Consider the following 18,608-nt stretch of genomic DNA (forward strand, 5'->3'; position numbering starts at 1 on the left):
GTGGTGAGAATTTTGAACCCCCACGTGCTTCACTAAAGTTTATAATGCCCAGGTGTGAAAATAAAAAATCCTATTTTTTCCCACAAAAATGATATTTTAGTCCCCAATTTTTAATTTTCCCAAGGGTACCAGGAGAAATTGGACCCCAAAAGTTGTTGTCCAATTTGTCCTGAGTACGCTGATACCCCATATGTGGGGAGGAACTACTGTTTGGGCACACGTTGGGGCTCGAAAGGGAAGTAGTGACGTTTTGGAATGCAGACTTTGATGGAATGTTCTGCTGGCATCATGTTCCATTTGCAGAGCCCCTGATGTGACTAAACAGTAGAAACCCCCCACAAGTGACCCCATTTTGGAAACTGTACCCCCTAAGGAACTTATCTAGGTGTTTGGTGAGAAATTTGAACCCCCACGTGCTTCACTAAAGTTTATAATGCCCAGGCGTGAAAATAAAAAATCCTATTTTTTCCCACAAAAATGATATTTTAGTCCCCAATTTTTAATTTTCCCAAAGGTAACAGGAGAAATTGGACATCAAAAGTTGTTGTCCAAATTGTCCTGATTACGCTGGTACGCCATATGTGGGAAAAAACTGTTTAGGCACACGTTGGGGCTCGAAAGGGAAGTTGTGACGTTTTGGAATGCAGAAATTGTCTGCGGTCGTCATGTTCCGTTTGCAGAGCCCCTGATGTGCCTAAACAGTAAAAAAAACCCACAAGTGACATCATTTTGGAACCTAGACCCCCCCCCAAGGAACTTATCTAGATGTGCCCCCTTTTTGGAACTAATGTACGCTTTCTTGTAAAGTAAATTAGTAGTGCATGGAGGTGTGGTACAATCTGAAGCAATCCTTCATACACAGGCCAGGTTTTTCGGGGCAGGTGTCGCATTGATAAATGGTGTCCTTGCGTATTCCCCTTTTGTAACACACTCGGCACCTTTTTTGCGGCTTACCTTTTCTGCCGGTTGGCGGGACCACCCCCGGAAAATGCTGGCCTGGTACGATACGAGCACCTTCAGTTCCGGAAGTACTGGGGCCCTCTCCTTCCGGAGTACCAAATATCAGGGCCTTAACCACTACCTCCTGGAACTGAAGGTACGACGTATCGGTGTGGCGTGCACATCGTAACAGCAGGAAAGCGTTGAGCATTGCCATTTGTACGATGTGGACGGCCAACTTTTTGTACCACACCTTGGCCTTTCTCAAAGCACTGTATGGTTGGAGGAGTTGATCAGAGAGATCAACCCCCCCCATGCTTTTGTTGTAGCCCAGTACACAGTCCGGTTTGCAGACCTGTGTAGAGGTACCCCGTACAGTGCTGAGGGCTCTGCCATCACCATGTATGGTGGTCAAGAGAAGGACATCCCTCTTGTCCTTGTACTTGACCACCAGCAGGTGGTCGCTACATTGGGCCTTGCTCTCACCTTTTCTGAGCATCTGCCGAAGTAGCGTCTTTGGGAGGCCTCTCTGATTTTTGCGCACAGTACCGCAGGCTGCGGTACCTCGCGCAGAGAGGGATTTGTAGAGTGGGATGCTGGTATAAAAGTTATCAGTATAGAGGTGATAACCTTTATCCAGCAGTGGGTGCACCAAATCCCACACGATCTTCCCACTCACTCCCAGGACAGGAGGACACTCAGGGGGTTCAATCCTGCTGTCCTTCCCTTCATACACTCTAAACCTGTGGATGTACCCTGAGGCACTCTCACACAGCTTGTAGAGTTTGATTCCGTACCTGGCCCTTTTGTTGGGCAGGTATTGACGGAATCCGAGCCGCCCCTTAAAATGGACCAAGGACTCATCCACACAGATGTCCCTTTTGGGCACGTACACTTCAGAAAACTTTTTGTTGAAGTGTTCGATGACCGGCCGAACTTTGAACAGACGGTCAAAGTTGGGGTCATCTCGTGCGGGACACTGTGCATTATCGGAATAATGCAGGAATTTATGGATGGCCTCAAAACGTCTCCGAACCATGGCCATTCGGAATACTGGAGTGTTATATAAAACATCTACACTCCAATATTGCCGCATTTCTGGCTTCTTCACGATCCCCATGTGGAGGACCAGGCCCCAAAACTGCATCATTTCAACTGCGTCTACAGGAGACCAGTTGGAAAATGATGTACCGGGGTTTTGCTCCAAAAATTGACGAGCATACAAATTAGTTTGCTCCACCATGAGGTTAATAAAATCCTCAGAGAAAAAGACTTTGAAAAAGTCTGTTTCTGTGAGGCCCGTGGTGTCAAACTTGACTCCTGATTCTGCCACAAAATCAGGAATCAGTGGCTCGTAATTTTCGGGGGGCGAGGTCCATGTGGGTTCCGCAGTGGGGAGCGCTGGTTCAGGAGTGGTGGGGGCTGCCTCATCTTCTGTCCTGGGGCGTCTGCGTGGTGGTTCCGCAGGACCCGAGGAGGAAGAGGAGGAGGAGGAGGAAGAGGAGGAGGAGGAGGAGGAAGAGGATGAAGAATCAGAAAAGTGAAGGAAAGTGGGATCCTCTCCCTCGCTATCAGTGTCGGAGGCAAGGAAAGCATATGCCTCCTCCAATGAATAGCGCTGTTGGGACGAACGGGACGAGCGGGACATTTTTGTGTGAATATGGTGATTGGGTGCACTTTATTGATAACTGTATGTGTATGTGTGGGGGGAGAGTGATTTGTGCAAACTTATCTGAAAAGAAAATGCTAAAAGGAGAAGAAAAACCTGTAAAAAAAAAAAAAAAAGGCAGGCACAAACTCTGATAAGAGAACTGCGTCACTTATCAAAGTTTGGCGGCTGCGGGATGTGTGTACGGAGGTTGCGCAAAAAAGCTGAAGGGAAAAAAGCGAGCGCGAGAGTTGATCGGTGAACTGCGTCACCAATCAACGCTCGGCGGCTGTTAAATGGGCGCACGGAAGGAGGTGCAAAGGGGGGTAAAAAGAGGGGGAAGGGAGATGGGGGTGGAAGTGGGGATTGGGCAGGGATCAGTGATCAAAACGTACGGTTGTAGTCAGGTGGCGCAAAAGGGGGGTGAAAAAAAAAAAAAGGAAAACGGCAGGCACAAACTCTGATAAGTGAACTGCGTCACTTATCAAACTTTGGCGGCTGCGGAATGTGTGTACGGAGTTGGCGCAACGGGGGTGAGGGAAAAAAAGCGAGCGCGAGCGTTGATCGGTGAACTGCGTCACCAATCAACGTTCGGCGGCTGTTAAATGGGCGCACGGAAGGAGGTGCAAAGGGGGGTAAAAAGAGGGGGAAGGGAGATGGGGGTGGAAGTGGGGATTGGGCAGGGATCAGTGATCAAAACGTACGGTTGTAGTCAGGTGGCGCAAAAGGGGGGTGGAAAAAAAAAAAGGAAAACGGCAGGCACAAACTCTGATAAGTGAACTGCGTCACTTATCAAACTTTGGCGGCTGCGGAATGTGTGTACGGAGTTGGCGCAACGGGGGCGAGGGAAAAAAAGCGAGCGCGAGCGTTGATCGGTGAACTGCGTCACCAATCAACGCTCGGCGGCTACTAAATGTGCGCACGGAGGCGGCACAAATGGGGGTGGAGGGGGTAAAAAGAGGGGGAAGGGGGGATTGGGGTGGATGAACGGGGATTGGGGTGGATGAACGGGGATTGGGGTGGATGAACGGGGATTGGGCAGGGATCAGGGATAAAACTTACGTTTAGTTGTCTTCTTTCTTTAGCAGGGATTGTGGTGCTACAGGCTGCTGTGGCACCACAATACCCAGCACGGCAGGGAGATCCAGGCACAAAATCCAGCAGGGAGATCCAGCAGTATGACCGCTCTGTAGGAATCCTCAGCTAGAATGAGGACCCTGCAGAGCGGTCATACACAGGTCAGGCAGGTGACACAGACAGGTCACAGAGCGGTCATGCTGCTGCTGTGACCTGTCATTGGTGGGATCGACCATAACATCGATCCCACCAATCAGAGCTTTCCTGGTGACCTGGCTGTGACCTGCCTAGGATCGGATCTGTTCGCGCCATCCTAGGCAGGTCACAGCCAGGTCACCTGCAGGGCACAGAGCGGTCACAGAGTGATCGCCGCTGCGCCCTGTGATTGGCGCGATCGACGATGACATCGATCGCGCCAATCGGCTCCTGCAGGCCCTGCTGGGCCTGCACTGTGTCCTATCCTAGGATCGGTGCTATTAGAGCACCGATCCACGCAGGTTCCGGCAGGGCACAGCGCGGTAATACCGCGCGGTGCCCTGCGATTGGCGCGATCGATGCGATCGGCGATCGCGCCAATCCGGGGTGTTCTTGCCGGTGCCTGGCGTTGCCAGGCACCGGACCTAGGATCGAGTACATCGGTACTCGATCCTAGCCTGTGACCTCATTGTTTCAGCCGCTCCGATTGGCTGAAACAATGAGAATGGCTGTGATTGGCTGTTCAGAATTGAACAGCCAATCACAGCGATCGAGAGGGCGGGTGGGCGGCGACAATGCCCTGGATGCCGAGGCCATCTCCCCCCAGGTGAGATGGCGTCGGAATTTTAATGCGATCACCGCGACTTAAGTCGCGGTATCGCATTAAAGGGCAGGACGTACTATCCCGTCAAGGGTCAGATAGGCCCAGGGCACCTCGACGGGATAGTACGTCCAAGGTCACAGAGGGGTTAAATATTTTTATGTATGTGTATCGATAAGATATTACTTTTTACCATATTTAAGTACATCTTCTTTGCCTTGGTATTACGGCAATTTACTTTTGGTAAAAACTTTGTTGTAAAACATGTTGATATTGACTGATCTTTTATCCATATGCTTATTACTTTGAGAGCATATTACTGAATGAACCCATTAGGTAGGGTAGGGATTCACACTCTCAGATGCATTATATAGCATTCACACAGGCACTGGATTCTTGTGTCAAAACAATGTGATTTATTTTTCACTGCTTGCACAGCACCAAGCAAAAACCATAAACACAAATCATTAGCCTTGTCCATACTCTAACCAAACAACACAGCCCATGGCTACTGATACACCAATGAGCTAGTCCCAATCTGGTCAAACACAACAGCTATAGCCATAGCAACCAGTGATGCTTGTAGTGTGATGCACACGGCCTGTGCAGACTCTTCTCAGAGAGGGATTCCAGACTGTCACTCTCCTGCTCCTATACACAATCCACTCTGGTCAGCTTCCCCCAGCTGACTAAGGTAAACACCTAGACTGGTTATATGCAGAGCCAGCCAGGTGCAAATAATCAGAGCCTGCACCGCCACGATTTAACTCTAGCCTACCTGGTTTTGCTACATTAGCTACAATTACATTAACTAGATGGTGCAGTGAGAAAGCAAATTATGCAAAGTTCTTACCAGGTTTTCCCTTTCGATGCGTTGTTGTTCCTTTTGCCGGTTCAGGGCACTGTGGTACAGTCGGGTTGGAGTTGTGTTCAGTTTCTTAGGAGCTAAGGTCTTGCCTTTAGATTTGGTGGCATGTCTGGACAGTTCTTTGAGCAGTCTCTGGTTCTCCCGGTCAATTTGTCTCACTTCTTCATTTGTGAATGAGAAGTTCTTTTGCTGTTCAATTGACGGGTGATCAAGAGAAAACCTTTCCTGATCATTCTTATCAAGATGCATAAATGCTGCAAAAAAATACAAGCATGAATATAAAGGAGCCTATTAATTAGTACAAGTCACATACAAGAAGAGGTCTAGCAAATGATACATGAATGCTAGCTGTATCCACAGGCTAACAATCAGCCATAATGTAAGGCTATAAACATTTGAATCACTTTTTGAAGCCGCCATCCATTTAAATATTGGCAGAGTAGCATGGGCAAGCTGGAAACTGGGCCAACCTGAGCCGCATGGGCAAGCTGGAAACTGGGACATCCTGAGCCGAATGGGCAAGCTGGAAACTGGGACATCCCGAGCCGCATGGACAAGCTGGAAACTGGGCCATCCTGAGCCGCATGGGCAAGCTGGAAAACCTGGCCATCCCGAGCCGCATGGGCAAGCTGGAAACTGGGCCATCCCGAGCCGAATGGGCAAGCTGGAAACTGGGCCATCCCGAGCCACATGGGCAAGCTGGAAACTGGGACATCCTGAGCCGAATGGGCAAGCTGGAAACTGGGACATCGTGAGCTGAATGGGTAAGCTGGAAACTGGGACATCGTGAGCTGAATGGGTAAGCTGGAAACTGGGACATCGTGAGCCGAATGGGCAAGCTGGAAACTGGGACATCCTGAGCCGAATGGGCAAGCTGGAAACTGGAACTTCCGAGGCCGCATGGGCAAGCTGGAAAGTGGGCCATCCTGAGCTGAATGGTCAAGCTGGAAACCGGGACATCGTGAGCTGTATGGGCAAGCTGGTAACTGGGACATCCTCTATGTTATGCGTTTATGGGAGTATAGGGAGGAAGCCACAGATTCATCCTCAAACTCCTGATTGGTAAATCTGACTACTGATATTAAATTTGGACTGAGTAGATTTGTTGTGAAGTCTGGAATGACCAAATACCAACCACTTTGGCAAAAATATTAGATGTCATCCAGTGTATTGCGACACCACTACGTGTAATGATTTCTTCTAACTCGATGACCCAGATTTTTATTAAATAATGAGGACTACCAAAAAGCTCTTAATAGATAAAACCCCAAAAGCAACTGGTTGCTCAGTTAAGCTGCTAGTGCTAACGGAGGCAATGGTGTCTATGACAACCAACACGATTTCACAAAAATAATCCCATACGTGACTCACCCCATAACTACTGACAACAGTAGGAGCAGATAAGCACGAATAAAGAATATGTCACCGGAAAAGAATTCTACACACAAGCAGTAATAGATTATCCATGTGCAAATTTTAGAATTATTAATAGTGACTCTAAACCTAAAATAAAGGACGATCTTGACCTGCTGCTTTCCTGTGAAGGATGTCAGACAATGGGTCGTGGCGAGTCCAGCGGGGGTAAAAAAAAATTCTGCAACTACGTTACCTTATCTATGAATGTTTGGTTCTGACAAATATGACGGATATTAGTGCGTTTTTATATGACTATGCTGTATAAGCTGCACACTTCAGATTTGGTTGCCCCTTACTGTAAATATGTCAGTTGGACCAACCCTCCAGTACAGCAGAGTTGAACCATGTCTCAATACAAACATTTTCAGCAGTCCTCTCACAGTGCTGCCAGCTCTGCTGTACTGCCAGCTCTGCTGTACCGCCTGTGAGATGAAAGCTGAAGCACCGAGAGGACAACTGATGCTGCAAATATGTTTATAATGAGACAAGGTTCAACTCTGCTGTACTGTGTTAGTTCTGATCGCACTGCACGGCTGTGTGCGATTATGGCTACGTTCACATTAGCGTCGCGTCGCTGTTGCGTCGGCGACGCAGCGGCGACGCGCCCCTATGTTTAACATAGGGGACGCGTGCGTCTTTTTGCACGCGTTTTCCGACACGTGCGTCGTTTTAGACGCTAGCGTCGGACGCAAGAAAACGCTACAAGTTGCATTTTTCTTGCGTCCGATTTCGTCAAAAAACGACGCACGCGTCGCAAAACGCGCGCGTTTTTGCGCGCGTTTTTCCGTGCGTTGCGTCGCCGACGCAGGGCGGCGCAACGCTAGTGTGAACGTAGCCTAAGAGAGGTGTCAGACATTATATGTCTAACACTGGTAATGCCTACTTTCATGTAAAATAAGGTCTGGAGGCAGATTCTCATGCAGATCAGTGTCTGACCCATTGATCATAACAGCTCGTTTACACATTAAGGCTACTTTCACACTAGCGTTAACTGCAATACGTTAAAATGCGTAGTTTTGCAGAAAAAACGCATCCAGCAAAATATTTTGCTGGATGCGTTTTTTCCCCATAGACTTGTATTGGCGACGCATTGCGACGGATTTGCATACGTCGGTATACGTCTTTCAACGGATGCGTCGAAATTAGGCGACACGTCGTCTGGAAAAACGTAGATTGCAACGTTTTTTGGCTCTGACAAAAAAACGTGTCTCGGCGCATCCATCGGCATGCGTCTTTGGCTACAATGAAAGTCTGTGAGCGACGGATGCGTCGAGACACGTCGTACGACGCAATGCAGCGCTGCAATACGTTTTTTTCTACTGAGCATGCTCAGAAACAGGATTTTTTTAGCTAATTGGCCAGACATCCCCAAATAGACGGATCCGTCAAAATGCTGTATGCGTTGCATACATTTTGCACTTTTTTGACGCATCCGTTTTTTTGGCAAAAAGACGTTTTTGTGACGGTTTGCAGTTAACGCTAGTGTGAAAGTAGCCTAAGAAAAAATGGCTTACTCTGGAATACGACATGGAATCACGGAAAACAAGGTATCATTTTATTCAGCTTCCTCTGACCTACATGCCCATATAAACAGGCTAGGAGGCTTGATCCTACTAACAGATTGACTTTAAGTCTGTTTAACCCTCCAAACCCACATAAATAAAAGGCTGTATCAATAGCAATAGACATGTATAAAATATCAAGACCTAACACAAGGCTCTGATATAACCACAGATTATATATATCTAAAACACAAGTAAAAAGCGGCTGTAAACTCAACGTAATGTTCAGCTATCTCTGCATCGCAATTAAAATGCACAAAGCTTCCAGTAAGATTACACTGTGCCAGCAATAAGCTCCATTAGCAATGTAGAAACACTGTGTTCAGTCCGGCGTGATGAATCTTATTTACATGCCAGACGCTCTTCTGTGAGCGCTCCATTAAGGCGTCAGAAAATAAATGATCCGAAAACATGATTCCTTAGGAGGTACAAGTTGTAGACAATTCTGCGGCATGTCAATGACCTGTTATGGCTAGTTATGCTCCAATATAGTGCAATAACGGAACAAGGCAAGACGTCTGGTGTTAAACATCTCAAAAGCAGATTCAGAACATTGACCTTACTTAACATAGACATATAAAGGCATTTAGAAAACAATGGTGCCTTGGAAAAGCTATAAATTCCCCTACGGACTCTACATTCCTGTTTTGATAGGACAATACACCTTTCCCAGTAAATCTTACTCTTTGTAAATGACTATTCAGTGGCAAGATCAAGTTTCATTGTTGAATATGCAATTAATAAGTTGGATTCCTCGTGGTCCATCAGATGTCAGGCTAAGCAAGACGAGAGAGCTACCACGTGACCTGTCTAAGCACCACGATTAGCCAAAAGGGATCAGTCTGGTGAATTTGCAAAATTCTCAAACTTCCATTTAAAAGGAATCTGTCTGTGAGATCAACCTCACCCATCAAAAACCACATATCTGGGCATGTAGGTCTTTGAAATATAAATCCATTGACACCTTTACATCTTCTATCTGTTGCTGCATTCCTGAGAAATCAGCATTTTAGGTCCTGATAAGGCAATAAGTGCTATGGGTGTGATATAGCACTTCCTGAGCTTCTGCATCCATGGTTTCCCCGCCCAGCACCAGCCTCTTCAGCTTGATTGATGTCACAGAGGCAGTGAGCCATCTATCAAGCAGAAGTGGATGAAGTTGGGCAGGGAAACAATCTTGGGAGGCAGAGCCTTAAGAAGTGCTCTGTCACACCTGGAGCACTTAATGTTTTTATTTTTATGCAAATAAAGCATTAATTTCTCACAGACAGATAGACAAAGAGGCGAATGGATTTACATTTTAAACACCTGCATGCCTATATGTGCGCTTTGGGAAGTGCTTGATCTTACTGACTGATTCCAAAAATAAAATAAATAACATTTCAGAAATAAACCTGTGGTGGAAATTTATAAAACAAAGCGGCACAAGATTCGGCAAGTCAGACCCTTGGATTTCTGCCATGGATCTTATACAGTAGATCTGCACAAGGATTAGTCATTCAATGGCACCAATCCCAAGTATAGTAAGTAGCATGCTACTTAGTTCCACAGCGGCACCAATAATTGTCCAGAGAAGTTCCCATTGCATGTGAACAGAGTTGAAGACCCCAAATTCGCATCCATTGGTTTCAGACTGGTCGGGTCTGACATGTTTTGTTGCGGAATTTGCACTGAACCCCATAAGTAGCCATAGACAAGTGGTGCACCTGTTTTGTCTAAGGGAACAGTAGGGGATCAAGGCTCAGATCCTCCACCTACACCAAGTTCGGCACGTGTTACTGAGATGTTGGCACGTCTTTAAATTAGAGGAACAGGTAAGTAAATTGAGAGCAACCATCTTCCCTCTTTCATACTCTTATACTGTGTACATCCATTTACATTCAATGCTGCCTCTTTTTTGAGAAATACCAGGTCATTTTGTCTCCAAGGTGTTGCAGTGTTGGTAGAAAGAATAGATAGAGGGCGTTGAGCAGAATTTCAGCGTGGCCGTCATGTCAGCAGCCCACTATGTAGATTACTAGGTATACCCAGCAGTGAGGAGGAATATAAATCACATACTGTGAAGACCTGCAATTTCCAGGGGGGATGTCAGTGCAGTATTTATTCTACACGACCGACTTCTACAAAGTCATTCTCCAAGTTCAGGACAGAATTGTACCAAAATATTCAGACAGAACGCTAGCACTTCATAGAACGGCTATACAATACACATATGCTGTACGGTTATGCAAGGCAGCAGGGAGCGGCACTGAGAACAGGGGCACTGAGAACAGAGGGCACTGAGAACAGGGGGCACTGAGAACAGGGGGCACTGAGAACAGGGGGCACTGAGAACAGAGGGCACTGAGAACAGGGGGCACTGAGAACAGGGGGCACTGAGAACAGGGGGCACTGAGAACAGGGGGCACTGAGAACAGGGGGCACTGAGAACAGGGGGCACTGAGAACAGGGGGCACTGAGAACAGGGGGCACTGAGAACAGGGGGCACTGAGAACAGGGGGCACTGAGAACAGGGGGCACTGAGAACAGGGGGCACTGAGAACAGAGGGCACTGAGAACAGAGGGCACTGAGAACAGAGGGCACAGAGAACAGAGGGCACAGAGAACAGAGGGCACAGAGAACAGAGGGCACAGAACAGAGGGTACAGAGAACAGAGGGTACAGAGAACAGGGGCACAGAGAACAAGGGCACAGAGAACAGGGGCGCATACTACATACAAAAATATTCCTGGAGTGGTTACTATGGAGCTGCAGCTAGAACTGGGATCGTGGATTTATAGGCAGATTTGATTTCATGCCTTTCCTCTTTACATCACAGGATTTCCCAGCACATAGAAAAGACTAAACTACAAACAAAAAGGAACAGATATATACAGTGTATAGGTTTGCAGTTTTTCAACATCTGAAAGTTGGTAAGGGGATAATGTGATCCGATGCGGCATCAGATCAATCGTAAGTTTCCACAATCATTATTCCTAATGTAAATTAACAGGCTTCAAAATTCCATTTAATAGCATAATGAAAACTTGACTAGTTTTACATTTCATGTATCAAAGAAAGAAAATGAAGAATAAATTCCTGCTCCTCCTATACATAAAACAACTCGGCACAGACGGCAACAACCGTGGCACACGCTGCAAACACGTTTCCTGCAGCGGTGCTCCAGGTGCGCAGAACGTCTGTGGAGAAAATCTAATCTACCCGAAGATTTCATCCATTATAAGTTCATGCTAAAGACATACAATTCTGCCCTTCACCTCTCCAAACAAACCTACTTCAACACCCTCATCACCTCCCTGTCCAATAACCCTAAACGTCTCTTTGACACGTTCCAGTCCCTACTCAACCCAAGAGAGCAGGCCCCAACCACGGATCTCCGTGCTGACGATCTGGCCAATTACTTCAAAGAAAAAATTGACCACATTCGACAGGAAATCATCTCCCAATCTCTTCATACCATGCACTGTCCTCCCTCCCCCACTGCATCTAGTTCACTCTCTGACTTTGAAGCAGTTACAGAAGAAGAAGTAAGCAGGCTCCTTGCATCTTCTCGCCCGACCACTTGCACCAGTGACCCCATTCCGTCACATCTCCTCCAGTCCCTTTCCCCGGCTGTCACCTCTCACCTAACAAAAATATTCAACCTCTCCCTCACTTCCGGTATTTTTCCCTCCTCATTTAAGCATGCCATCATACATCCATTACTTAAAAAACCATCCCTCGATCAAAACTGTGCCGCTAATTATAGACCTGTCTCTAATCTTCCCTTCATCTCTAAACTCCTCGAACGCCTGGTCCACTCCCGTCTTACCCGCTATCTCTCAGATAACTCTCTTCTCGACCCTCTTCAATCTGGCTTCCGCTCTTTACACTCTACTGAAACTGCCCTCACTAAAGTCTCTAATGAGCTACTAACAGCTAAATCTAATGGTCACTACTCCATGCTAATTCTCTTGGATCTCTCTGCAGCATTCGATACTGTGGATCATCAGCTCCTCCTCACTATGCTCCGCTCCATCGGCATCAAGGACACCGTTCTCTCCTGGTTCTCCTCCTATCTCTCTGACCGATCTTTCACTGTATGTTTTGCTGGTTCCTCCTCCTCTCATCTTCCCCTTACTGTTGGGGTTCCTCAAGGATCAGTCCTAGGCCCCCTCCTCTTCTCGTTGTATACTGCCCCTATTGGACAAACAATCAGTAGATTTGGTTTCCAGTACCATCTCTATGCTGACGACACCCAATTATACACCTCTTCTCCTGTTGTCACGCCGACCTTTTTAGAAAACACCAGTGATTGTCTTACCGCTGTCTCTAACATCATGTCCTCCCTCTATCTGAAACTAAACCTGTCAAAAACTGAACTCCTCGTGTTCTCTCCCTCTACTAACCTACCTTTGCCTGACATTGCCATCTCCGTGTGCGGTTCCACCATTACTCCAAAGCAACATACCCACTGCCTTGGGGTCATCCTTGATTCTGACGTTTCATTCACCCCCCACATCCGATCACTGGCTCGCTCTTCTTACCTGCATCTCAAAAACATTTCTAGAATTCGCCCTTTTCTTACTTTCGACTCTGCAAAAACTCTTACTGTTTCACTTATTCATTCTCGTCTGGACTATTGTAACTCTCTACTAATCGGCCTCCCTCTTACCAAACTCTCCCCGCTCCAATCTGTCCTGAATGCTGCTGCCAGGATCATATTCCTCACCATCCGTTACACCGATGCCTCTACCCTGTGCCAGTCATTACACTGGCTACCCATCCACTCCAGAATCCAGTACAAAACTACTACCCTCATCCACAAAGCACTCCATGGCTCAGCACCACCCTACATCTCCTCTCTGGTCTCAGTCTACCACCCTACCCGTGCCCTCCGCTCCGCTAATGACCTCAGGTTAGCATCCTCAATAATCAGAACCTCCCACTCCCGTCTCCAAGACTTTACACGTGCTGCGCCGATTCTCTGGAATGCACTACCCAGGTTAATACGATTAATCCCCAATCCCCACAGTTTTAAGCGTACCCTAAAAACTCATTTGTTCAGACTGGCCTACCGCCTCAATGTATTAACCTAACGATCCCTGTGTGGCCTATTTAAAAAAAAAAAAAAACTATTTTTTTTTTTTTTTTTTTAAATAGGCAATCAGGTTCCTCGCATCATGTTCTCATTCACTTTATGCAGTTAATAGCCCTCTGTGTCTGTACTGCTACATACTTAGGCAGTGAACTGGTTCATGCAGCTTTACATGAACACCTGAGCCTTACACTATGGCCGGTCCGAATAACTAAAGCAATTGTTACCATCCACCTCTCGTGTCTCCCCTTTTCCTCATAGCTTGTAAGCTTGCGATCAGGGCCCTCATTCCTCCTGGTATCTGTTTTGAACTGTATTTCTGTTATGCTGTAATGTCTATTGTCTGTACAAGTCCCCTCTATAATTTGTAAGGCGCTGCAGAATATGTTGGCGCTATATAAATAAAAATTATTATTATTATTATTATGAATAATGGCTTTATTCTGCAGTAACGCTCCAGAAACCAGACAGACAACGTAACCGTCTAGGAATCCTGGATGATGAGGTTTCTCCTTCAGTATCTCATGACAGAGCCACATACAGAAAAGAGTTGGCCCGGTGTCACCTGCTGGGTTTGGCCAACCACGCTGCAACGTCTATGGCCACCTTAAGGCATGTGGATGCCCAGGGCCGCAGTCGTAGCTGAGATTAGCAGGTCTTGCGCGCCCTGGTCTCCCGTCACATGCAGATAATGTCCCTTGGTCAATGTACTTGCCTCTTTATTGTTTGCACCACCTGGGCCTTCTCTCCATTGCCTAAGGTCCCCTCCAGTCATTTGCGTACAAACAGAGACACAGTCCAGTTGCAACTTGAAACATAAAACTTTACTTTCCTCTTTGCACTCTTCATCCTTAACAGACACAGCATTTGCATAGGGTTCCTTACGACTCACACTTTCCCTGCACTCTTCCCTTGGTCCTTCAGTATGTGCCCAGGTCATACCACCTCTTGCGGTAATGCATCGTCCTCCCTGTCCAGATTCTCTGCGCTTGGGCCTTCCCTCGTCTGTTTTGCATCGGACCTGAGGGTGTCAGCCCATGTGATGATCTGCCACATATCGAGCGACCTGCTGTGGACCCGCTGCTACTTCTGCTTCACCACTGCTGTACCCCATGCTGGTTTAGCTGCACTTCTGTCGACCGAGCCCTGGATGGCTGGGTCCTTCCCTTAAATGTTACGAGGCTGCTGGATGGCTCGGGCTCAAAACCCACCCAAACTGTATGGGCTCCCCAGCCCCTCTCCCCTAGCTAGGGAACTGTTTCTGCCTTATTCCCAGCTAACCCCTCTTAAGGTAAACTAGTTACACCACTTATTATAATACGGTGTCATGGGCTCCATCTAGTGGGTCCAACAGGGTACTATGCTTTCCCTATGCTCATCATTATACATTAGCAAAACATAGATATACATACACAGTTTTACATAAAGGTAATATTTACATGGAGGGAGGAAGTAGATTATCACATGGTCCCAGTATACCCCTTACAGATGTATCTGGCTCATCAGTAAATGAGTCTATAGACTGCGACGTGCGGAGCTCACACAGGACACTGACCAACTCTGGCCACTAGTAATACATGTGAGGTTGTGTATTGCAAGTTGTGGTGGAAACCCTAATGATCACTCATGAGAAACTTGTGTGGTGAAGAAAGATACAATTCAGAAAGCCCACTAGGAGGCGCTATGATTAGATAGGTGAGGCGCCTGGCACCCTCCCCTATTTCTTGACTGAAGGGGCTGGAGCACTCTGGTGAGCGCAGTGTGCAATATGGGACAAAGTGGCAGGAACTCCGGCTCTTATGTCATTCTCGGTCATGTAGGAAGGTTTTCACCTTTAACCTGATCCGAATTAGCTGCAGAAAGTAGATTACATCACTAATCTGTTCCTAGCGTGCTTGGAGTTTAATGATCCAATGACCAGGAGCGGACACAGACAGAAGAACAATTTATGGCCCTTTGCTGTCCAATAGCTCATCATAATGCACCGGTTTATGTGCTGCTTGGAGGTGGTAGGGGCTTCCTTACCTCTTGGGCCCCAGTGTGGTCAATGGTATGTCTGCCCATGCAATGACCATACATCTTATGCAGAGCTACAGATATGTTACAATCATCCTCACAGTTAACGGCATACACCTGCTTCAACGTGTGATATATAACAAGAAATTGCTCTTATAAAAAATATGCGGCAGTACCTATATAATAGACAAAGCAACCTGTATACTAAAAATATATAAAGATTTATTACATAGAACAAATAGATACACAGATACAAATAGTGGAGTGCACTCCCCTGAAAAAGCCAGAAAATACTGGGAGAGCCTGTGGGGTCCGTAGCCCCTCCCTCATCTTGATCTACATTCTGGGTAATATTTTAAGGTCACACACCTATCAATTTATGTACTGTACATAATTTGATCTGTATTTATTTGAGTAGATGCACACATATTTCATCCATTTTTTATATTTCCACCGCCGCTGTGTCTTCCGGGTCTCTGCAGTGACTGTTCAGGCAGATGGTGCGCACTAAACACGTCATTGCACCCTCTGACCTGAACGTCACAGCCAGAGGACGCGGAAGACACAGCCCGGCGGTGGAACGGGGACAGGTGAATATCGCATGGCTCCCCCTCCCCCGTCTTAATCACCCCCTCCTGGTGCGGTTTGCACACCCCTGCTTCTCCGATGGTCTCTGGCGCGCGCCGGCAGCTTGTTCCTCTGTTCAGCAGTCACATGGTACCGCTCATTAAAGTAATGAATATGCGCTCCACGCCTATGGGAGTGGAGGCGCGTCCATATTCATTACTTTAATGAGCGGTACCACGTGATCGCTGAACACAGGAAGAAGCTGCCGATGCCAAGCAGGGACGTGGAGAGACCGTGCCGGAAGGGGGTGTATGATATAACAGCCGTCACTTCCCTTCCCCCGCCGACCCCCTGGGACAATGACTCGAGTATAAGCTGAGAGGGGCACTCAGCCTAAAAAAATGGGCTGAAAATCTCAGCTTATACTTAAGTATATACGGAAGTTTTTCATTTTGTTTGTCTGTATTTTCCATTATTTCTTTTTTGGATACACTGACAAGCAAAAGGGTAACAATGTTTTGAACGTTTGACTTTCAGGCTCCATATCTCACCGTCCATTACTGTTACGAACGGGAGACTGCTATCATTTTATAGACAATCACCTTGGCTATCTCATACATAAATTTGACTTGCAACTATTTTGCATATTAGTTATGCAGATTCTTGTCATGTCATTGCATTGCTACAGTTTGCTCCTAAAAATCTAAATCTTCAGTTTTATTATTTTGTAATTATTTCGTAATTGTTCCTTCAAGTTGTATACATGGTTTGTTTGTTTCTTGGTGTTTTGCGCAGTATCTCTACTTTTGGGAGATGCCGATCTTCCCCCTTTTTTCTTTTTATGGCGCATATCTACAATAATTACAGCTTTCTCTAATGTAAGCTGCCTACATATACCAGATCTAGTCGCACAGAAAAAGCGACTGGTCACATACTAGAAAAAAGCCAAGAGACAAATCGTACATCCATGTACCTTCACCAAATGCCATGCAGCAGAATAATACAGTAGTGTACGATATATAACAAGGTTGTACAGCTTAGCAAAAAACTATTTTTTACACTCAGGTGGGCAATTTCAGAAAGAAGGGTCTCCTGTTCCGGATTCCCACAGTGGGGAGTTCCTGTATCCTACAGAAAACCCACTCCCCCGAAAGTGCAATGGGAAACGTGCAATGGGTTTACTGGGAATAGCACCCCCTCCCCCATCAGCCAGCACTGGGTACAAGAATATAAAGAGCCGTTATTCACCCTCCTCAGGTCCAGCACTGACTTTCTGTCACTGCTCCTGTGACTGTTTACAGGCTGCAGGGGTGACATCACTGCACATCACCGCTGCAGCCAATCAATAAGGCTGGTTTCACATTTGTGTCTGTGTGTGCAGCGTTTGATCTGCATGCGTCACGCGTACATATATTTAACATGGTGTATGCATGGACATACGTTTACATGCTTTTGAGTAAGCATACGTTTTTTCGCGGTGTGCGCCAAAGCGCAGCTAACGCAACATGTTGCATTTTTGGAGCCGTAAAAAAAAAGTCAAATATGCGCAGGAGTTAAAAAAAGGCATTACTGTCTATAGGAACGCATGCATACGAATGTCATTGCGTGCGCATGAGTTTCGATGCGCTTGTGTACTTCGGACTGCGCATGTCCAGGAACCGATTGAGACACGCCCTCCTGGAAATATCGAACTCATGCGCATAAAAAACGCAAACGCAGGCAAAAATGCATACAAACAGCGTTTTTTTGCTGTCATGCGTAAGCTGATGCGGATGATACGCTGCGCACATAGACGCAAATGTGAAAGTAGCCTTAGCTCAGCAGCTTGTGTCACCTACATCAGATCTTTTTATTTTATTCCTTCAAAAAAAAACACTACTCCTGGAAAAACCCTTCAAAGTCCCCTGTGGTGGTGCGACTAGGAAATGAAATAATTGTGGCCAGATTACAGCACAGCTGAATGTTGGGGGTCTCGACAGGGGTATAATCTGTGATTAGATCACTGTCAACAGAAACTTCTGAACAGTAGGGGAGGTTAACCTCACTCCAATAAATTCTGAGAATTTTCCCTACCAAGTAATGTCAGTGCAACACCTTTCCATAACAGCGTTAATATGTCCTGATGCACAGAGGCATGTGCAAGACCCGATCTGCAAAAGCGTTTTTCTCCATATGCTAAAGTGAGGTAGTAAGGGTAAGAGTGCGGCTGGGAAGGCATGCAGCTCTGTTTAAACTTGAATATTTTTTTTTTAAAGTAAACCACAATGTAATAGGTACCCAGAAATATGTAAAGGTGTTCTCTCATATCGGCCAAACCTGGTGACAGGTTTGGATACAAAAATGGCAGATCAGACCTTCCCGGGTGAAGTGTAATGGCTATTATTGTGAATTGGAAGCAACTCAGCAACAAAACCTTAGACCCATGAATAAAGCTAGCAAGTGCCGAAGCATGTGGTCCCTAAAGAGACTGACATTGTACTTTTTCCAGACTTCAGCTAAGACAGATTTGTAAGGTTCTGCATGTGTGTGGATTTCATATCATTTGAAGCAATTTGTGAGCTTATGAAAAACAAGGCTAAGAAGTTTATTAAGGAAAGTAAAAATGCATATTATATATATATATATATATATATATATATATA

General features: G+C 46.4%; 1 protein-coding gene across 1 annotated transcript in view; it reads right to left on the reverse strand.

The window, feature by feature from the left end:
* Window positions 1–18,608, reverse strand: part of CFAP97 (cilia and flagella associated protein 97) — a 54,060-nt gene that overhangs the window by 16,432 nt on the left and 19,020 nt on the right. Inside the window, exon 4 of the mRNA XM_069744321.1 lies at window positions 5,314–5,582. Within this exon, the coding sequence (XP_069600422.1) occupies window positions 5,314–5,582 (269 nt within the window). The remainder of the gene's footprint in view (window positions 1–5,313; window positions 5,583–18,608) is intronic.

Source organism: Ranitomeya imitator, chromosome 1, assembly GCF_032444005.1.
Source record: "Ranitomeya imitator isolate aRanImi1 chromosome 1, aRanImi1.pri, whole genome shotgun sequence".
Lineage (NCBI taxonomy): Eukaryota > Metazoa > Chordata > Amphibia > Anura > Dendrobatidae > Ranitomeya > Ranitomeya imitator.